Raw genomic sequence first — 22,870 nt, 5'->3', positions numbered from 1 at the left:
GGACGGTAGGCCCGGGGACGCCGGGGGCCGGGGGCCGGTGGCGGCGGGGGCCAGGGCGAGGACGGTGGGCCCGGGGACGCCGGGGGCCGGGGGGCGGCGGGGGCGCCCCGCGCTCGGCTTCGCAACCTCCCGCGCCCGGTTCGCGGGGCAGGAGTGGCGGGGCTCTCCCGGCTCCGGGCGCCGGGGACGGCTGTGGAGCGGTGACGGCGACTCCTCGCCGCACTTCCCCTGCGTAGACGGGAAAAGCCTAGGAGCCTGGCGCCGCGGTGCGGGACCGAAACATGCCCGCGGCGTCGGAGGGTGGCGGGTCCGACCCGGAATGTCGCCTGAGAGCGCAGGAAGGGATGAGGGCCAGGAGCCGGCAGGGACGGCGACCGAGGGCCGGGCGAGCTGGGACCGCGCCGCTCCGGTCAGGGGATGGGAGTTGAAGGGACCCTCCAAAGATCCTCGTCCCTGTAGGGAAAGGATGTGAGGGTCACGGGCTCTTTTGGCGTCCGAGAATCCGTTGGGAAACCCAGAGCAGCATCCGGGCCAATGCCTTTTCCATTTTTTTTTTTTTTTTAAAATAACGTTTATAGTTTGGAATAAGTTTCGATTTACAGGAAAGTTGCAAAAAACAGTACAGAGTTCGCATATACCTCTCACCCTGTGCGGCAACTTTTCATCAGCCCGGCAGAGGCCCTGTGAAAAGTTGGGGGCTAATGACTTCTCACGGACAGCTCCCGGCATGCGTGGCCTTTTGGACATTTGGGGTGACAGTAGTAGCGTTGATAGGTTTTGTTATTACATTGACACAAACACGCATAATATGCTTATTGCATGTTCACCAATGTGTTGTGCTTTGAAACCCAAGTTGAAATGTTGGTTAGGAAACCTGGATGCCCTCTATTGATTCAGTCAACAAAACTATGCCGAGTCTGCTCTGGGCCAGGCAGGGTTCTAGGGGCTGAGGATTCAGGGGTGAGCAAAACAGATCAGGTCCCTGCCCTGTGGCGCTTGTATGCTATTGGCAGAGTCAGAGAGGGAAAAAAAGTGTAAGGTATGTCAGATGGTGATAAGTCCTGTGCAGTAAAACAAAGCCGGGAAGGCGTTTGCCAGTGTAAATAGGGTGGAGTGAGAAGACCTTACTGAAAAGGTGACGTTTGAGTGGTGGCTTGAAGGAGGTTAGAAGTTCTCAGTCAATAATTACTCAAGTGTCAGCCTTGTTTATTACTAAGCCAGGCTCTGTAGGTTAGCCTAGAATAATCCTTGCCCTGAAGGTGCCTCTGGTTCAGTTGGGGAGATCGATTCCCATAATCACGGGGGGAAACTCAGTCCAGAGGAGGGAAGGGACTTGTCTAGAGTCACCCATCTCATTAGTCTTCAGATTTTCACAGTACTGTTCTAGCACTCTCCCTCCTACAGACTCCTTCTCACACACACCTGAAACAACAGCTGGCTTTCTAGAAAATACAGTCATGTGCTGCATAACAACGTTTCTGTCAGTGACAGACTGCATATATGACTGTGGGCCCAGAAGATTAATATCATCTAGCCTAGGTGTGGAGTAGGCTATACCATCTAGGTTTGTGTTAGTACACTGATATTTGCATGATGACGAAGTCAACCAATGATGCATTTCTCAGACCATGTCCTGTTGTTAAGTGACTTATGACTACTGGCAATCCCTGACTTAATCAATCAGTTTTTTAAAAAAATTCCATTCAGATGTCTTTTTCTCTAGGAAGCTTTTTTTTTTTTTTTTTTTTTGCAGGGGAAGATTTGCCCTAAGCTAACATCTGTTACCAGTTGTCCTCCTTTTTTTTCTTCCTCCCTTCCCAAGTCCCAGTACATAGTTGTGTATAGTTGTAAGTTCTTCTGGTTCTTCTGTGTGAGCCAAGGCCACAGCATGGCTACTGACAGATGAATAGTATGGTTCTACATCCAGGAACTGAACCCAGGCCGCTGAAGTGGGGTGTGCCAAACTTTAACCACTAGGCCATCAGGGCTGGCTCCCAACTTCATCACTTTTGTCACAGTGGTTCATCGGTAACTTGGTTACTTAGCATACAGACACTTTTTTCCCCATGGGGTAGGTGAAGAAAAAAAAGTCAGGGGTCGTGAATGTCAGTGGTCTGACATTTCCCAGCAGTGGCACTCTGGGCTTGTCATTTCCCCTCCCTTGTGCAGCAGTTTTCCCATCTGTGAAAGGAGGAAGTTGGACTCATAAGTTCTAAGGGCTCTTCCAGCTCTAATCTTCAGAGTGTTTATAAACATGATTAGGTTACCAGCTTAGTTGAGTCTGTTTACCTTAGTAGCCCACACTGTGGCATATCTTAACAACAACTAGCATTTCTATACTGTTTGCTCTATGCCAGGCAGTGTTCTAAGTTTTTGACTTGTCCTATTTCATTTAATTGTTACACACAGCCTATCCTGGTAGGTGCTGTTATGAGTCCCATTTTGTATATGAGGAAGCTGAGGCACAGTGAGGCTCAGAGCCCTGCTTGAAGTCTGATAGCTGGTGGAGTGGAGGAGCCAGACTTCCAACCCTGGCAGCCTGATTCCAGAGGCCGTGCCCTTAACCACCGTCTTTAGCGCCTCTGTGGAAGTGAGGGAAGTCCTTGACTAGAAGAGGAGCTGGGCGCCTCCCGGAGTAGCAGGGCGGGACTGGTTGGGATCCATGAAAGTGTGTACGGGCCATTTGTTATGAAGCAAATGACCATATATTGGAGATTCGCTTTATAATGGCCAAACTGTGTGGTCCAAGCAATAAGTACTGTAGGCTTTCAGAAGAGTGGAAACTGTGGCCTGGTAGTTTCACAGAAGAGGTAAAACTTGAGGTAGACCTTTAGGACGGGTGGATTTTGAGTACGTGGAGAAGTTATTCCCATTTAGGGGGGCAGAGCAGGAGCAGAGACCCAGAAGTGCGGGTGAGTGCTCCTTTGTGGTCAGCAAGGAGCCTGGCTTGGCAGGAGGGTGCATCGGCAAAGTCAGTCCAGGCAGAAGAGCTTCATTTACCCTTGAAGGCCCAAGTGGGGCACAGGGTGAGAGAAATGACCCTGGAGGAGAAACAAGCAGGGCGACTTGACTGGATGAGGGGAATCGCTGGAGCGTGAAGCTACCCAGGAATCTAGGGTCGAAGGTGTCCACTAGAAAGGTGTGTTGTGAACGCCTCCTGTCCAGGACCATGACTTACTGATGTCTGCCTGCCTCACAGGGCCCAGCAGAGCACATTAGTGTGATTGGGATGATTAAGAGAGATGTTGCAAGAAAAAAATGGATAGAGGTTGATGAATGAGTAGATGGAAGGGAAGGAGGTGGATGACTCATATGTGACTCTTGTGATTTCCTTAACTTTTCCCGAAATATGCATGCCTCTACTAGCTCCTGTGATTGAACAGGAGAAAGCAAAAGCTATTAGCTAAGCAACATGCCTTATTATTAGAAGGAGCATTGATCATGTTAATTCCTAATTAGAATAGGATGTTGTGCTGGATGACCGTAGACTCACTGGAGCTTTGACATTTCCATGGGGGAGCTACTCGAGTTCCTCTCTCCTTCCCGCTCCCCTGTCTAAAGTCAGTGATCAATCCCGAAGAAATGGCTGAAATTAGATGCCTAAAGAAAGCTCGTCAGACAGAAGGGATACTTAGTCTCTCTCAAAGTCCACGGGCACGTTTCACTTCCGTTGGAAACCAAAGCGATTGTTCAGAACTGTTCTGTCTCTTCTGAAGGAAAGAGAGCAGATAGCTAACATTTTCATTACACTTGCTCTGTGCCAGGCACTGTTCTGAGCATTTTATTTGTATTAACTCATTTAATCCTTATAATAACCCTGTCTCAATAGGTTATTATTATCGTCCTTATGTTATAGGTGAGAAAACTGAGGCATAGAGAACTTAGGTAACTTGCTAGCTAGTAAGTAGCAGAGCTGGGATATGAATTCAGGCAGTCTGGCTCGAGTCCACGCCCTTCATCACTACACTGTGCTGAAGGTATGTGTCTTGCATAGGAGCTGTTAGAGACCTTTACAACAAGTGCAGTCATTTACATATCTGGATGTGTTATACACATATACACATGTATTCGTATATAAATGTTTGGAGATTGTATTTAAAGTTTCAGAGTGTGAGTGAATGTGTGTCTGTGTGTGTGTTTTAAAGTACTATAGGAAGTAGAAAAGTCTCGAGAGAAATGGAAGGAATCATTAGGAAAAAAAAGGATGGCAGATAGCCAGAAGTAGCCTAAAATGTAAACCAGTTAGAATATCTGACTAAAGCACGCTTCAGAACAGATGGGGAAAAAAATGAAAGCCATTTGAGAGATTGGAAATAGGGCAGGCTATTGTTCTATTAAAATACTGAGCTTAAGAAATAGATTTAAAAAGGTCTTAAACTACCTTGAAAATTGGGGTATTGTTTAAGCGAACCAAAAATAGGTAATATTTTTATTATGAGGGCTTTAATTTTTGTATGCAACTGGGAGGTAGGTGGGAAGGTAGAGTGTCAGGAAGTGTGTTTGCTGCAGTGTTTCTGGAAGCTGTAGAATAAGGCAGATAATCCTAAAGTAGATAGTAGTCTTCAGTAGGAGCAAAGTTTTTATTAGAGGCTCTATACCTGACAAATGATTTGTCTTAAAAAATATCATTGATGTGTTGTTAGAAAAGGCCAAAAGAAGATAGCTGTACACCCCTCTCATCCCTTAAAATCCTAATGCTAGCACCGTTGCCTGCGCCATTGGGGCTCCCTGCCATTAGCTGGGTTTTAATGCAGTGCAGTAGGAATTCCCTCATTCCACAAGGACCTGGCCTGCTGTGGGCTGCTCTTCCCTACGGTTGGGCCTTTCACTTTGCGGAAAAGCTAATAGTAGTAGAGTCGGGAAAGAGGGAATGAATATCGAGAGTCGAGGGCCTTTGCAGGCTGCTTTGTGAAAAACTGACTGTTGGGGAAGGGCCTGTGGGGTTGATGTTTGGGGATCAGTGGAATTTTTGGTTCAGTTCGAGAGGAAAGTAGTGGTATAAGTATTCTGTAAGAGGCCCAGTGTGCTCCAAAGTGTTGGCATAGAGTATAAAATATAACTCGATCAATTGATAAATGACTATAACTGTAGTCCTTAAGTAATTAGTAATGATTGTTTGCCACTTTAGGCAATTTGGGGGCATTGTTTTTTAAGTTAGTTTGATAAACTTTTTTTTGGGATGTTTCTTTTTTTTAAATTTTTTATTATTTTTTAAAGATTGGCACCTGAGCTAACAACTGTTGCCAACTTTTTCTCCCCAAAGCCTCCTGGTACATAGTTGTATATTTTCAGTTGTGGGTCCTTCTGGTTGTGGCATGTGGGACGCCACCTCAGCATGGCCTGACGAGTGGTGCCATGTCTGCACCCAGGATCCAAACCAGTGAAACCCTGGGCCATCGAAGTAGAGCGCATGAACTTAACCACTCGGCCACGGGGCCGGCTCCGGGATAAGTTTCAATTTACAGAAAAGTTGCAAAGATAGGACAGATAATTCCGGCATACCCCTCACCCAGTGTCTGGGCGATGACTTTGGTAGTCCTGGTCTCAGAAGTTCTCAGGAAAGTGTGAAAGGATGTTTCCTTTCCCTTCCTCTGTGTGTGTGTGTGTGTTTCCCTGCATTTGGCAGAAGCATTAAAACTCCTTTCCCTGATCTTAGAGCCAGGTGCAGAATAATAGAGGCAGTAAATATCTGGTGGAGGCAGTGGTGGGTTTTCTCCAGATGAAACACATTTTTAAGACGCTGGTTCAGTTTCTCCTCTTTTCCTTTTCTCTTGAGATTAGGCAAAGCTACAGTTCCAGCTGTCTACTGTTAGACTCAGGGGAGCAACAGGGCTGTTAAGTCTTTCTCAGTACTCCTTTGGAAAAGTTAAAAACAATTACCAGGTCATGTTAGAAGGCACGATTAAAGATGGGCTAGTCAGACTCACTCACAGAACTGCTCCGATTGAAGGGTCTGTATTGAGTGACACGTGGATCCCAAGTGTAGGGAACTCCAAATTCCTGCAGGAGGAAAACAGAAATTTAAGAATATGCTCTTTGTGTTTACACTATAGCAAGTAGTTAAGAATGTGGCCTTGTGGGCTGGCCCTGTGGCCGGGTGGTTAAGATCACATGCTCTGCTTCAGCGGCCCAGGGTTCGCAGGTTCGGATCCCTGGTGTGGACATGGCACCGCTCATCAGGCCATGCTGAGGTGGCATCCCACATAGCACAAGCAGAGGTGCTCACAACTAGAATATACAACTATGTACAAGGGGCTTTGGGAGAAGAAGAAGAAAAACACCATTGGCAACAGATGTTAGCGCAGGTGCCAAACTTGAAAAAAAAAAAAAGAACGCGGCCTTGGAGCCACACTTTCTGGGTTTGCATCCCAGCTCTGCCATTTACTAGCCATGGGATATAGGGTGACTTACTCAATGTCCCTGTGCTTCAGTTGTCTCCTCTTTAAGGTGAGGCTGGTAGCCCCTGTCTCCTAAGGTTGTTATGAGGATTCAACAGATTAATATGTGGAGAGTACTTAGTGCCTGGCTCAATAAATGGGAGATATGTTAACCCAGTTTTCTTCTTCTTTTTTTTTTTTTTTTGCTGGGAAAAATTCGCTCTGAGCTAACATCTATTGCCAATCTTCCTCTCTTTTTTTTCCCTCCCCAATACGTAGTTGTATATTCTAGTTGTAAGTCCTTCTAGTTCTGCTATGTGAGCCACTGCCATGGCATGGCCACTGACAGATGAGTGATGTGGTTCCACAACCAGGAACCAAACCTGGGCCTCCCAAGTGGAGTGTGCCATACTTTAACCACTAGGCCATGGGGCTGGCTCATCAGTTTTATTATTCTTGGCCTCTAAGACTTGGAGGAATGGATTAAATGAGCCACTAAAAACACTAGTTGATGTTGATAAATATATTTCTTTTTTTTTTTTTGAGGAAGATTAGCCCTGAGCTAACATCTGCTGCCAATCCTCCTCTTTTTGCTGAGGAAGACTGGCCCTGAGCTAACATCCGTGCCCATCTTCCTCTACTTTATATGTGGGACGCCTGCCACAGCATGGCTTGCCAAGCGGTGCCATGTCCACACCTGGGATCCGAACCAGCGAACCCTGGGCTGCCAAAGCAGAACGTGCGAATTTAACCGTTGTGCCACTGGGCCAGCCCCTGATAAATGTATTTCTTGTGCTTGATTTGGACAGAGAGTCAGCCACCTGTGACAAATTTGAGTGTTTCTGTTGAAAACCTCTGCACGGTCATATGGACATGGAATCCTCCTGAGGGAGTCAGCCCGAATTGTAGTCTGTGGTATTTTAGCCATTTTGGCAACAAACAAGATAAGGTAAGTTTTCTGGAACATACTGCATTGATTAGGTAAAGTGAACGCTATGAATTGGAGCCAAGAATAAGCCAAATTCTAATCTTACTTCAGAGTGGGAATTTTGTTTTGTGTTGAGTCCAGATTTTAACTGGGAAAATTACAGAAACAACGGTTGACAAATTTGAACATTTGAAAATATTTGGTAATTATTTGATAATGCAATTGAAATTACTTTGATAGGAAATACTAGATGTCGTTATCTATTTGGCACTCAATAAATATGTTAAAATTATGTTGTTGCCTGTAGCCTTGTATCTGTGCAACACTTTCACTTTCTCAGGGAATTTTCACGTTTACTGCTTGCTAAGCATATGCACGGGTAGATATGCAAGAACTATGTGATAAATGTGCATATGGAAAGTGAAAAATAGGATGCTGGTGGCAACTGGGGTCGACTGGAAGGTTTCCTGATGCCTGAGGAAAAATGAGGGAACTTTTCAGCCTTTCCAGTCAGATGTAGTTCACTGCTTTAAGTGAATTTTTGTTAGGAGATTGGATAATTTCAGGTTCTTTATGATAATCTTATTCAGTGACGTTTTCTCTTGTGCCTTATTGGTTTGTAGCCCCTTCTAATCGACAGGTTCTTCAAAGCATCAGATCATCTGTTCAAAGCTGTTGTATATCTATACCTTCTTTCAGAGAGTGTGTGCGTGTGCCGTGGGAGGTGGGGGATGTTTGTGGTTGAATTTGTCCAGGATTTTGAAGAGGCAGAATGAGAAGTCGTTATTAGTGACAGTGCTTTGGATCAGTGAATTGTGAAGTCACCATGTCCAAGCAGCTTTGGTGGCAGGAAGAGTCAGGAGAACTAGGTTCTAGTTGCTGCACCACTCTTAGCCAGCTCGGCGGCCTGGGGTGAGTTACTTAACCTCTCTGAGCCTTGGTTTCCTTGTGTGTAAAGTGTGGCCCTGCTCACTTCTCTGTCTTGCTGGGACACGGGTAAAAAGGTATGTGAAAGCTTAATCAAGTGAGCCGGAACAGGCTCTTCCTCTTGAAGGAAACTTGCTAATCTGCCTTCCGGGCCCACTTCCTGCTGAGGTGTTCATTATGGCTTAGGTGTTAATTGATAAAGAGTTGAGGCTAGTCGGAAGTTTTTGCATTTTAAAAGAGGTCCTCTAAATGTGTTAGTCTGTAATACTTGTAATGCTCTGAGTTCCTCTTTTCATGCTGTTGGCTTCCTCTTGTTCCTAAGGAGGGGCCTTAGGCATTTGAAGTCTTAGTGGCATCTTTTTTTTTTTTTTGAGGAAGATCAGCCCTGAGCTAACTGCTGCCAATCCTCCTCTTTTTGCTGAGGAAGACTGGCCCTGAGATAACATCCCTGCCCATCTTCCTCTACTTTATATGTGGGATGCCTGCCACAGCGTGGCTTTTGCCAAGCGGTGCCATGTACACACCCGGGATCCAAACGGTGAACCCTGAGCTGCCGAGAAGTGGAACGTGCGAACTTAACCACTGCGCCCCTGGGCTGGCCCCAGTTAGTGGCATCTTTGGTAGTTCAGCCTTGAGAAATCCTGGGAAAGACCCTTAAAGTGCCCCCACCTAGGTATCTAATCGAGACCCTGAGAAGAGGTCACGTTTTTTGAAATGGCTTCCTATTCATTAGCCTGTCATCCATACTCAAGGACCAATCAGGTAGACATGCTGATATTCTAGCCTAGAAATGGGGTTAATTCTTAAGTATACTTATAGAAATTTAGATTTAAAAGTAACTTTAGGAGGTAGTGGAATCAGATAGAATTGGGTTTGAAATCTTCCCTTCCCCTTTCAAGCTGTGTGACCTTGGGCAAATCACTGAACCTCTCTGAGCCTCCATTTCCTTGTTTGTGAAATGCTGGGGAGGAAGAGCTAATAATAATACCTATTTATTTGAATGGTGTGTGTATTAAGGAGATGATGTTTGTAATGCACGAGGGAAAGACTTAGTGTTCAATAATTGTTAGCTTTTATTATTATTACTATTGTTAGATTGAACATTATGAAATTGTCACTTTTATAGGTCATTTTTATGGTTCACCCTAATATCTAATCTTGTGTCCTCCCTTTTGCCCCTGAAGAGACCGGATGGAGACCAGAAAGGGTGGCCTCTGCCGAAGGCCCGCTCATTTATTCCAGCCATTTAGCAGCGTTGATGGCTATCCATCCCACAGTTGTGATAAACAAGGATTCTTCCTTCTGAGCAGTGATGTGAGATTTCCTGTCTGGACCTTTCGAAGTTTATAGTCCTGACGTTTTGAATGAATGGCAGGAGTGGTTTTCCTTTCCTCTTTCTGTCCTTTGGACAGACACATCATCAGGCAAAACTGGGCTGTATCTGACCTCTGAAGCATGCTGGAACATTGGCATAGGAGAGTTGGTGTTAGCAGGCTTATGCGAATGTCCAAAGGTCTCAAGTTACCACATGAGATAAACCCCTGAGGTCATTATCGATCTTCAGATTGGAGGACCATTAAGGTGAAGTCAGGGATTCATAGATGATTTTTTCAAAATACAAGATTAGTTTAAGAGGCTGCCCTCCACCATTGTTTTAGCAATATCTAATAGTTCCGCAATCTGGCAAGTAGAAGACGGATCTGGCATTGGATTTTAGATGGCTTTCATCCTTGAGAGAGAGGCAGATTTCACTGGGTAAATAAAGTAAAAGGCCATTGTTCCATCATCCCGGCCTCCAGAGGGGCAGAAGCTGAAGCTGCCTCCCACTTCTGAGGAAAGGCACCTAGATCAGGAAAGGTGTGATCCAGCCAAATGGACATTAGTCCTGAGGGGGAAGGGTCAGTTCAGGACTCTGGCTTTGGTTTTTGATAAATTTTCAAAGGAGGCCAGATTCCTTGAGGGGTGGAGCATAATGTCATACAGCAGCTAGCTACCAGTAGAATGAGTCACCGCAGCCGAAAGTCACGTGGGCGTCATCACAGTACTTCATCCAGATCTGCTGGAAAGGATTTAGTTCTTTGTCTGATAGAGTTGTGTTTGGCTTGGCAATCACTGACAATTAGAGTCCCTACTCTATTCATGCCAGTTTAATAATATTTACCTTGAACTTTGAAAGAGATTTTTAAAAATCATTTTGTGTTTCCCCCTGCTGTCTCTTTTCTAAGTTATTTTATTATTTATATGCCCCAAACATAAGGTTCAGGTTTAGGTTCTATAGTATTTTTTAATTAAAAAGGATCCATTATAATAAAAATCTTGGTGTAGTAAAGCTCATCAGCCTCTCACCGGAACACTCTCTAATGTAATAAGAGCACTGGCATTTTTCCATGATGATTCAAACTGATGGCATTGGATCTTACATTTTCCCCTGGTGTCCTCAGAGGGCAAATGCAGCTTCCAAACAAGAATTCTCAAGGATCCTTGGGTCAAGTGGCTGCTTCAGGGCTAGGTAGGTGTGCTTAGTAAAATTGCGAGGTTGGTGAAATTTGCACTCGGAGCTTTGCCGCCACGGTCACCACCATCCTGGGGCTGGTCTCAGCTTCACAGGCTGAGAAAGTTCGTTTTCTCAGCACACGTTCATCTCTCAAGGGCCACTTCCTTACTTTGCCATGAGAACTATAATGGTGAAACATTCTAGAAAGGCTTCTATTGGCTTAACTGGTATGTTCCGTGCCCGTAGGCGGCAACTGTGTGGAAAGCCAAATGATAAGGAGGTTTCTTGGCAAGGAGTCAGGGGTTAGTCGTGAAAATGTACCGGCCCAAGAATAGTTGGAGGCCCCGCTGAGGGGAGGCGTAGCTTTGCTGGTGGCACGCATATACTCGGTGTCCACGGAGCTAAGTCACCCTCTCTTTTCTCCCTGCCAGGATTTTGCTCACAGACACTGCTGTTTTTCTTTCCTTCCTGGGCTGACCAACTAACTCCCTTTTCAGCGGGCTCTCTCACCTGGGTCTCAGAGCTGTTCAGTCTCCATGAAGTGGTTTTTCTTTCGTATCTTTGCCATGGTTCATTAATTGTTGATTTGCCAGCTACCTCTCAGAGGACATCCTGATGTCCTGGCGTGAGGGTATCTCAGAGTTGCCCTCATGCTCAGCTGGCAGCAGGCATGTGAAATGGCAGAGTAGCCCTGAGGGTGGCAGACAGAGGGAACTGTGGTGAGTTTTCCCCTTCGTGGCCACCAGCACGTATATACAAGGAAATACGATCTCCAACTTGAGTCAGAAACTCTTGCAAAACAGGAAGTTCCTTGGAGCTGTGATTAAAAGAAGCTCTGTTCTTAATTTTTCCAACTCTGTCACCTTGGAAAATGTTAATTTCCTGCGGAGCCTTTTAATCTCATTATTCTAAATCGTCATAACCAGGTTTGTGATTTATGTCTGTATGCTTCTATAAGTTGCTTTCTGTGGTTCCACAAAGCTTATATACTTTTCAGAATAAGAGTGTGGTATACTCAGTGCAGATAGCAACCCTTAAAATTTCTGTTTATATGTGAGAGAGTCAAAAAGGTTGACCAGTACAGAAAGATGTTTAATGAAAAGTCTCTCTCTGGCCCTCAGGCTCCTCCTCTTTACTTCCTCTCTTCAGAGATGACCAGGACTACTGGATTCTTAAAGCAGTCCTTTTTGCCTTGATCTTGATGGTTTACTGCCCCAGCTTGTAATTGAATTTTGATAGTCTTGTTGTGTTTCCTTTAAAATTGCTTTTAGGGGCCGGCACCATGGCCAAGTGGTTAAATTCACACGCTCCACTTCAGTGGCCCAGGGTTTCGCTGGTTTGGATCCTGGGCGTGGACATTGCACCGCTCATCAGGCCATGCTGAGGTGGCGTCCCACATGCCACAACTAGAAGGACCCACAACTAAAATATACAACTATGTACTGGGGGGATTTGGGGAGAAAAAGCAGAACAAAAAAGATTGGCAACAGTCGTTAGCTCAGGTGCCAATCTTAAAAAAATAAATAAATAAAATTGCCTTTAAACAGTTGATATGTTAGCATGGTAGGTTTATAGGTAAATGTCATGATGTTTATACATTTTAAATGTGATTAACTGTCTTTTATCTATACCAGGGTTTCTCAACGGTGGCACTACTGACACTTGGTGCAGGATAATTCTTTGTTGTAGGAGGAGGGGAGGCTGTCCTGTGCCTTGTGGGATGTTTAGCAGCATTCCTGGCCTCTACCCACTAGATGCCAGTGGTACCCTCCTCCCAAGTGATGACAACCAGAAATATTCCTAGACATTACCGAATGTCTTGGGACGGGGACAAAATCACCCCAGATTGAGAATCGCTGGTCTATACCATTTGATAACTTTTCTTTTTTTTTTTTTTTAACACATTTGGGCATGCTAATGTTTTATTACTTACGTGTATTTCTGCGTGTTTGCTGCAGCAATGTCTTCTTTTTTTATTTCCTAACCTTAGAAAATTGCTCCTGAAACTCATCGTTCAAAAGAAGTGCCCCTGAATGAGAGGATTTGTCTGCAAGTGGGGTCCCAGTGTAGCACCAATGAAAGTGACAATCCTAGCATTTTGGTTGAAAAGTGCATCTCGCCCCCTGAAGGTAACAACTGAAAGCACTATCTCTTGGTATTTAGAGAATAAATCCAAATTATCCATATGCTTATGTTCAGTCCATTAATTCATTCAATTTTCAAACATTCGCTGAGTCTAATAAATGCCAGGCACTTGTACTAGGTGCTGGCAACACAATAATAAAAATGAGGACGTCCCTGCCTTCGAGGTGCTCACAACTTGAATAACAATGCCTAATAGTTACATAGCAGTTAATAATTTGGAAAGTGATACACACGTACACACACGCTCCTCCCCTAAATGGAGCCTTATGAGCGTATCTTGTGAAGTGAGCAAAGCATGTATTATTACCCTGCTCCGTTTGATGAGGAAGAAGGGCGCTGAGTGAGTTGCTGTAGGTCTTCAGATTACAGGTTCAGTGCCTTAAGAAAACCGAGATGCTTTCTTACTCATTGTATAGAGAGATTAGTTGGATATGCAGGATATATTTGGGGGAAGATGTTAAAAGGAAAATGGGCATGCTGGCCTAGCTCCAATCAAGACTAACCTAGGAGAAGCTGTCAAGTAGTCACATGGCTCATTGTCCCCCAACTCCCTTCCTGCCCATCAGCCAGGGTCCTTCTGGCTCGCATGTTCACGCAGGGAGTGGTATATACTGATTAAGAGCAGGGCTGCCAGAGCCCAGATGTCCGAGTTTAAATCTCGGCTCTGCCAGCTACTAGTTGTGTGACCTCGGGCAGATCACTTAGCCCCTCCTCCCTTCAGTTTCCTCATCTGTAAAATGGGGAAGACGATAGTACCAGGACTGTTGAGAGGATTACCTAAGTCAGTGTATGTGAGGTGCTTCGAATAGTGCCTGGCAAAGAATAAATGCTGTATACATATTACCTATTAATATCATGTTGCCCCTTGGTTGAGCAGGGCCCCATCGCCTGCCTCCAAACCTTAGCACTACGTGGCTTGTTCTCCAGACCATCCTCTCTCCCTGCATTGTGCTCATCAGGGTGTATGAAGTAATATTTGTAAAATTAGAGAATACTGCTAGGAGACTGGGAGCATGGTTTAAAACAACTTAACCTCCCCTATTCTTATTTCTTTAGGAGTTTAATAAATAATCTGAAAAAACCTAAATTGTATTATGACAGTAAAATGGTTGATGATGGCTCAGTACAGATCCTGAGTGATGACAAGTTTGCATTTTAAACAGGAATTTAATTTAGAGACATGATGATGCCTTACCTCAAAAGGCTTTATAAAGGTAGAAATTTCAGATCTTAAAGATTTTAGGGCTCCTAAAGACATAGCACACAATAAGCGACTATGAAGAGTTATGTTATGCTTACCTTTCCCTAGATCACTTCAGGACGAATGTTTATTTAATTTTTAAAACAAGATGTGTCATGGGGCCGCCCCGGTGGCGCAGCAGTTAAGTGCGCTCGTTCCGCTTCAGTGGCCCGGGGTTCGCCGGTTCGGATCCCGGGTGCAGACATGGCACCGCTTGGCAAGCCATGCTGTGGTAGGCTTCCCACATATAAAGGAGAGGAAGATGGGCGTGGATGTTAGCTCAGGGACAGTCTTCCTCAGCAAAAAGAGGAGGATTGGCAGCAGTTAGCTCAGGGCTAATCTTCCTCAAAAAAAATAAAATAAAAAAGATGTGTCAGTATTGATCAAAAGACAGGAAGGTAAATTATAACTCAATGAATTTTTTTTTTTTAAAGACAGGTACATAAAGGGGTTGTTTACATTTTCACATTCATTTAGGAATTCCATAGTCATTCCCTATGATTGAAATATTGTTTAACCTTTAACCTCTTTCTCCAGTTAGAGGTACAAGAGTTAGGGTCCCTCAGTGGTAGTAAAGATATTTTCTTAGTATCAGGAGGTGAGAGAGAAAGTTGTGAACAAATTCGATTTGGATTTTCTCCGACCTGGGTGCCTTCCGGGTAAAATGGGGTGCGAGATTAGGAATCAGCTGGTGGTAGAGCGGCATGAAATGCCCTCACCATCCGCCATGCCTCAGAGTGATTGGCTGGTTTGCATCACAAGCAAAGAAGGGTCCTAAACTCTCGGCTGGATATTCTAGGCGATCCTGAGTCGGCGGTGACTGAGCTGCAATGCGTTTGGCACAACCTGAGCTACATGAAGTGTACTTGGCTTCCTGGGAAGAATGCAAGTCCTGACACTAACTATACTCTCTACTATTGGTGAGTGTGCCCAGAGGCTGACAGGAGAAGGAGTGATGGTGATTGTGTTGGGGGCCTTTGACTCGAACCTAGTTAAAAAAAAAGAACAACCTATATTATTTTCGGCAAGCCCAAGAAGATGGGCAATTCGCTTCAGTGGAAAACGCATCTCCTTTTGGTGTCTACTTTTGAAAAAAACTTAAAAAAAAATAATTATAGATCCACAGGATGTTGCAAAAAATGTACAGGGAGGTCCCGCGTACCCTTCACCCAGTTTCTCCCAATAGTTACATGTTGTATAACTAGAGTGCAACGTCAAAACCAGAAAATTGGCATTGGTACAATCCACTGAACTCACTCGGATTTCACCAGTGTTACATGTGCTCATTTGTGTGCGTGTGTGCGTGTGTATGTAGTTCTGTGTGATTTTATCACATGTGTAGACATAGAATAGTTCCATTACCATAAGGATCCCCTCGAGTTGCCCTTTTATAGCCACACTCACCTGCTCCTGCACCCCCTCCTCCTGCACTCCACTCCCCTAAGTCTCTGGCAACCACTAATCTGTTCTCTATCTTTGTAATTTTGTCATTGTCAATGTTACTAAGTGGAATCATACAGCATATAACTGTTTGAGCCTGACTTTTTTCTTTTCTTTTCTTTTCTTTTGGTGAGGAAGATTGGCCCTGAGCTAATATCTGTTGCTAATCTTCCTCTCTTTGCTTGAGGAATATTGTCCCTGAGCTAACATCTGTGCCTATCTTCCTCTATTTTGTATGTGGGGTGCTGCCACAGCATGGCTTGATGAGTGGTGTTTAGGTCCACACCTGGGATCTGAACCCTTGAATCCCAGGCCACCAAAGCAGAACACATGAATTTAACCACTACACCACCAGGCCAGCCCTGAACCTGACTTTTTTTTAACTCTCTGTAATACTCCTGAGATCCATCCAAGCTGTTGTGTGTATAAATAGTTTATTCCTTTTTCTTGCTGAATAGTATTCTGTGATATGGATGTACCAGTTTGTTTAACCATTCATTCATTGAAGGATATCTTAGTTGTTTCCAATTTTTTGCTATTATGAATAAAGCTGCTATATTCATGTTCAAGTGGTTTTTTTTTTTTTTTTTGGTGAGGAAGATTTGCCCTGAGCTAACATACATTGCCAGTCTTCTTTTTTTTTTTTTTGCTCGAGGAAGACTTGTCCTGAGAGCTAACCTCTATGCCAGTCTTCCTCTGTTTTGTATGTGGGACACCACCACAGCATGGCTGACAAGTGGAGTAGGTCCGTGCCTGGGATCCAAAGCCATGAACCCTTGAACCCAGGCTGCCAAAGTGGAACACACAGAATTTTAACCACTCAGCCATGGATCCGGTCCCGTATTCATGTTCAGCTTTTATGTGAACATAACTTTTCATTTTCTGGAATAAATGCGCAAGAGTGCAATTGCAGCATCATATGCTAATCGCATATTTAGTCTTATAAAAAACTGCCAAACTATTTTCTAGAGTGGTTGCGTTGTTTTACATTCCCATCAGCAATGTACGAGTGATTGGTGTCTACCTTTAAAAAGGGAAATTATATCAAGCCCAATTTAAAAGGTAGTTTAGCTCCCCACAAAATAATTTGTATTTGATATTCGTGATTTTATCTACAAAATTTGTTAAATTTATAAATTAATCTTTAGTCATTTCTTTTCCTTTAGAGCCTAGAATTATTAGCAACAGAACAAGGAAGAAAGGACCAGATTAATCAATTCAATTCAATAAAACTTTATTTAGCACACATTGCAGGTAAAGCACTGAACGGGCAGCAGAGATAAGGAATGCATCTCTTTGCTCCTGAAGCTTAAAATGTAGAGGGGAAGACAGTGCCCCACACAATGACCTGTATGAAAATAAGAGTGTGTGATGGGGGCTGTTGCAGAGGGCTGGACAGACCCTCACGAGGAGTTCAGGTGGGGCCTGGGGTGGTGGCAGGGAGAGCCTGGCAGGCTCTGATGCAAAGGATGGAGCACACAGATAGAGGCAGGGCGTTGCGGGAGTGGGCAGGTTCAGTCAGTGTGATACCATGGCGGGGAAGCAGGAGATCTTGCCTTGGCAATCTGTTCTCCACGTGGCCTTGTCCCCTTGCTTTGGTCATTCAAACTGCTTCTGAGAGACTGGAGTGTGGAGCGCCCTGTGTGGGACTTCTGAAGCTATAAGATAAGCATGGCCTTTCATCCTGGAGTGTCTGTGTTTGCTGATGACTTGATGAAAAGTGTTTTTGGTATATTAAGACACTCATGGCTATCTCATGGAATAGACTGCAAAAATCACAGGAGTTTTCAAACGACACCCTCCTGAGTTCCCTGGGGGTTCGCCTTTGCTCTCCTCCCTCCTTCCACAGGGTTCTCCTGGCACAGGGGAGAGGCGGTGCAGGTGGAGCCAGAGGGCACTGAGCTTGTGCGCTTCAGTCTAGAGGGTGTTTTTTTCCCTGGTATAAATGATTCTCGCTTGAGGTTTTGTAGTTTTACTTGCCCACTTTGGTACCTGTTATTTCTCCTTTACTTAAAACCCTTCAGCAGCTCCCGGGGGGCTTCAGGATCAAGTCCAAATTCTTCAGCATGACAGACAAAGCCCTTTAGGATCTGGCTCCTCTCAGTTTCTCTAGCCTGTCTCCTCTCCCTCCATGCACCCCCACTCCTCTTGCACCCTACCTTCCAGCCCACACTGAACTCCTTTCGCTTCCTCAAACTGACTTTTTACACTCAAATGAATAGTGGAATTCAAACAGAATGGGGGAAGCAGCCCATACCTTGCCCTTTCGCTTGGATGCCTCTTCTCTGCCTTATCTTGGCTCAGACACGGTTTTCTTTCCAGAAAGCCTTCCTTGACCTCTCAAGTCTAGTTACGTGCCCACAGTACTTTGCACTTTCCCATGTCATGGTACTCAGCACATTGTTGCGTTGTTATTTCCTGTTTACTTAGTGGTAGCTCTCCCCAGGCTGAAGTCTCCCTTGAGAGCAGGGACTGTGTCTTGTTTCCCCCGGTGCCTGACACATGATAGGTACTCCAGAAATAAGTTTCAAATGTTCGGTAGGATCCAAAGCTAGAGAACAGGGACTGGGGTGAGGACTTCAGGAAGGACAAGCAACTCAGGAGCGTTATGGTTCAGGAATAAAAAGAGAGAAGGGTTGAGTCGGTCTGTCTCCCCAAGGACTTGCTAGTGAAGAGGCCAGAGAACTGAGCCTTAAAAGGAGCAGCCCAGCTCTGACGCCGTTGCACTGAAGTCTCGGGAGAGCTGTTCTGCAGGCTTTCAGGGTGTCTGAAAAGTTGGTGGCATCTCTGTGTTTATTATGTCTTAACTCCTCCTGCTTCCCCTGGAGGCCTTATTGGCAAAATCACAGGGAAAACCTGTAAAGAGCTGTGTCTACAGAAGGGACAGGGAAAGGAAGGGAGGGAGTCTTAAAACTGAGTCTCATTCCATGGCAGACTGTGCAGGAAAGTAACCCAGGTCCAGGAATCAGCGTGGTGCTGGAGGAGATGGTAGCCTAGTCCTTGGAGTTCTTATAAGACAAAAATAGGGAAGTGCCTCGGGGTACACACTAGCACAAACCACATTTTAGAGCAAATTGCAAAATGAGCACCCCCGCTGGGTGAATGAATTACAAAAAAAAATTTAAGAAAACATTCTTCTTCTGGGTTGAATTATTCCTCTTACTGCCCATGCAGTGTCTTGCCAAAGCCGACAGCAGATGGTGCTTGGGCTGGTCCTCAGCCCTCAGTCGATGCCCTTGTGTAGGGCACAGTCTCCAACTGTTGGAGCTGGCTGGGGAAGCCGTCCCAAGAGCTTCGTGGTTCACCGGTCATCAGCACGGACTCTTTCTGTGGTATAGACCGTGCTGTCCAATACAGGAGCCACTAGCCACATGTGACTATTTACATCTTAATTTAAATGAACGAAAATTAAATCCAATTAAAAGTTCAGTTGCTCAGTCTTACCAGCCAATTTCATGTGTGGCTAGTGGCTGCTGTATTGGACAGCACAGGTAGCGAATGTTTCCGTAATCCCAGAAACTTTTGTCGGATAGGGCTGGTATAGATTCTATATCTTCTGCCCTCACCGCCCCACAGCTTATTCTTTTCTGGAACCACACTGTCTGGGTTCAAATCCTGCCTCTCTTCCTTACTAGCAGTGTAAATTTGGGCAAGTCCCTTCTCGCTGAGGCTCAGTTTTGTAATCTGTAAAATGGGGATAGTAATAATAGTGCTTCCTCTTAAGGTTGTTGTGAGGGCTGTTGTTGTGTGGAAGGTAATTTGGAGCCTTGCCTAACTGCTAACGTGTATACAGTAAGCACTCAATACATGATGGCTATATTGTTTTTTGTTATTCATCCCCACTCCCTTGCAGATGTAGCGAGTACACATTGCTGGCCTCTTCCCCCACCTCAAAGAATTAGCACCCAGCCCATACCTCCTCCTCCCCTGCTCCCCCATAGAGACATCCTTTCTAATCAAAACCAGAAAAGAAAGGGAGACCCATGGCTCATTCATTCTCAAGCACCCAGAATTGGTTTAGGTACCGGTGTAATCATGTCAAACAAGCTGCCACAGACTGTTTCCCTCAGTCCCAATCAGAAAATGTGGAGTCATTTTGAAGTCCGGGGGCAGTGACTTGTGGTCCTTCGGGGATATTCTGGCACTGAAAGTAGCCTCACTTAACAGCTACAGACTAGCCATGCCAATGAATTTTAGGGAATTTCTTAGCGCATTAATCATCTTCACAGTTGGGGAAATAGTCTGTAGTTTGTCCATTTTGTCCTTATATCTCCAGTGTGATTCTATGGAAGATTTCAGTGTGTGAATTTTAACAGGAAGCACTTGAATGCCTCCTAGCTTAGCTTGTCATCTAATCTTTCACAAGAAATCCCCAAAAGTTGCCTATTCACAACCAATATTTTCCCTTTTGTTCTTTTTTTAAGTTACAATTTTTTTTTTAGTTTCTTATCTGGGGGCCGTGAGAATATGTAAAATACTCAGGGTACAAAAATGAAAAAGGATTACCCATTAGAAGAATTCCTTTCATTATCTGAAAAAGATTAATTTTTTGTATAGTTTCCTTTAGTTATGTAACAAAAATGTCATAAATTTCTTTAGTTTTGTTTCTGGCTGTGGGCGGAACGCATTCCAGGCTGGTCTGATCTCAAAACTAGCCGTGGCAATAGTTTAGTTTTTAGAAGACTGTTTTCACTTATGAACCACAGGGGCCTACAACTGGGAGAAAAACCTTACATACTACCTCTTAAGGGACAAGAGCATTTTCTATATTGAAGCATTTCTTTGCACAGCCTTTGAAGGAATAAATACATTAGATTCGAATTTTTTTTTTAAAGACAAGTTTTTTAGAGCAGTTTTAGGTTTACAACAAAATTGAGAGGAAGGTAAAGAGGTTTCCCATATACCCCTATCCCCAGAGCACGTAGCCTCCCCCATTATCAAAATCCCCCACCAGAATGGTACAGAATTTGTGACAATTGATGAACCTACACTGACACACTGCAATCACTCAAAGGTGGTGGTTTACCGTGGGGCTCACTCTTGGTGTTGTACATTCTGTGGGTTTGGACAAATGCATAATGACGTATAGTCATCATTATAGTATCCTGCCGAGTATTTTCACTGCCCTAAAAATTCCCTGTGCTCCGCCTATTCATCGCTCCCTCTGCAACCACTGGCAGCCACTGATCTTTTTACTGTCTCCACAGTTTTGCCTTTTCCAGAATGTCATAGTTGGAATCATTCAGTATGTAGCCTTTTCCGATTGGCTTCTTTCACTTTGGAATATACACTGAAGGTACTTCCATGTCTTTTCATGGCTTGATAGCTCATTTCTTTTTAGTGCTAAATAATATTCCATTGTCTGCATGTACCACAGTTCATTCATCCATTCACCTACTGAAGGACATCTTGGTTGCTTCTAAGCTTTGGCAATTATGAATAAAGAGGCTCTAAATATTTGTATGCAGGTTTTTGTGTGGACATGCTTTCAGCTCCTGTAGGTAAATACCAGGGAGCACAATTGCTGATCATATGGTAAGAGTATGTTTAGTTTTGTAAGAAACTGTCAGGGGCTGGCCCCGTGGCCGAGTGGTTAAATTTGCGCGCTCCACTTCAGTGGCCCAGGGTGTCGCCGGTTTGGATCCTGAGCATGGACATGGCACCGTTCATCAGGCCATGCTGAGGTGGCATCCCACATAGCACAACCAAAAGGACCACAACTAGAGAATACAACTATGTACTGGGGGACTCTGGGGAGAAGAAGAAAAAAATGAAGATTGGCAACAGATGTTAGCTCAGGTGCCAATCTTTTTTTTTTTTTAAGGATTTAATTTTTCCTTCTTCTCCCCAAAGCCCCCGGTACATAGTTGTATATTCCAGTTGTGGATGCTTCTAGTTGTGGCATCCACCCTCCTCCCTCCCCCCTTCCCCTTTGGTAACCACCAGTCCAATATCTGTCTCTGTGTGCTTGTTTGTTATTGTTTTTCTCTCCTATTTATGAGTGAGAGCATACGATATTTGACTTTCTCCTTCTGACTTATTTCGCTAAGCATAATACCCTCAAGGACCATCCATGTTGTCACAAATGGCCAGATTTCATCATTTCTTATGGCTGAGTAGTATTCCATTGTGCATATATACCACATCTTCTTTATCCATTCGTCCCTTGATGGGCACCTAGGTTACTTCCAAGTCTTGGCTATTGTGAATAATGCTGCAATGAACATAGGGGTGCATGTATCTTTACACATTTGTGTTTTCCTATTCCTTTGATAAATACCCAGCAGTGGAATAGCTGGATCATATGGTAGATCTAGTCTTAATTTTTTGAGGATACTCCATACTGTTTTCCATAGTGGCTGCACCAGTTTGCACTCCCACCAGCAGTGTATGACAGTTCCCTTCTCTCCACATCCTCTCCAACACTTATTGTTTCCATCTTAGTTCATTTTTAAATTGTCTTCCTTTCCTACAGAACCTTTACACATCTCCCATTATGGCTGATGAGGTAAGACTTGACTTTGTGTCTTCTGCCAGTTACTACAAAACAGAGTCCTTTGATAGCCTAGACAAAAAAGTGTAATGAGCACATCCTTTGTACCTGCACTGTGCTAGGTACTGATGATCATTGGGGAAAGATATGTGTAGAGGTTTTTGAAATGGGAAATAAGATGCCAGCAGTACTGGGAAGTCTATTTAAAGCCACACGGTAGAGTAAGACACTTAGAAAGCCGTTATGTTCTGGAACATTGATCTGGCAGGGATTGGAGAGCACTAATAATGAAGGTCAGAGAGGTTCAATCTGGAGAAGACAGGAAGCCTGAAGTGATTAGGGCATGAAACAGGGTGAGGGCAGTGGGAATATCACAGGAGAGAATCCAGAAGCTTTGCAAAGGAAGAAATAACAGAATATGGTGATAGAATACAGGGAAAGGAGTGGAAAAAAGGTGATTTCAAAGGCTCTAATTGAGGAGCCTAGAGAAAATGAGCTCTGACTGAGGGAAATTTGGAAGGTTAGAAGAAAAGGCAGTTTGGCAGGGAAGAGAGGCCTATGTTTTGGCCATTGAATTTGAGGCAAGAGTGGAACACTCAGATGGAGCAGTTAGAAATCTGAGACTAGGGGCCGGCCCGGTGGCACAGCAGTTAAGTGTGCACGTTCCGCTTCTTGGCAGCCCGGGGTTTGCTGCTTCGGATCCCGGGTGGGGACATGGCCCCGCTTGGCAAAAGCCATGATGTGGTAGGCGTCCCACATAGAAATTGGAGGAAGATGGGCATGGATGTTAGCTCAGGGCCAGTCTTCCTCAGCAAAAAGAGGAGGA

At 44.6% G+C, this 22,870-nt stretch overlaps 1 protein-coding gene across 1 annotated transcript in view; it reads left to right on the top strand.

Moving 5' to 3' along the window:
* IL13RA1 (interleukin 13 receptor subunit alpha 1) overlaps positions 1–22,870 on the top strand; it is a 53,415-nt gene that overhangs the window by 756 nt on the left and 29,789 nt on the right. Inside the window, exons 2-4 of the mRNA XM_046673420.1 lie at positions 7,187–7,326; positions 12,717–12,855; positions 14,911–15,031. Of these exons, the coding sequence (XP_046529376.1) occupies positions 7,187–7,326; positions 12,717–12,855; positions 14,911–15,031 (400 nt within the window). The remainder of the gene's footprint in view (positions 1–7,186; positions 7,327–12,716; positions 12,856–14,910; positions 15,032–22,870) is intronic.

This window comes from Equus quagga, chromosome 10 (assembly GCF_021613505.1).
Source record: "Equus quagga isolate Etosha38 chromosome 10, UCLA_HA_Equagga_1.0, whole genome shotgun sequence".
In the NCBI taxonomy this organism is placed as follows: Eukaryota; Metazoa; Chordata; class Mammalia; order Perissodactyla; family Equidae; genus Equus; species Equus quagga.
This window is presented reverse-complemented; position numbering and strand designations above follow the sequence as displayed.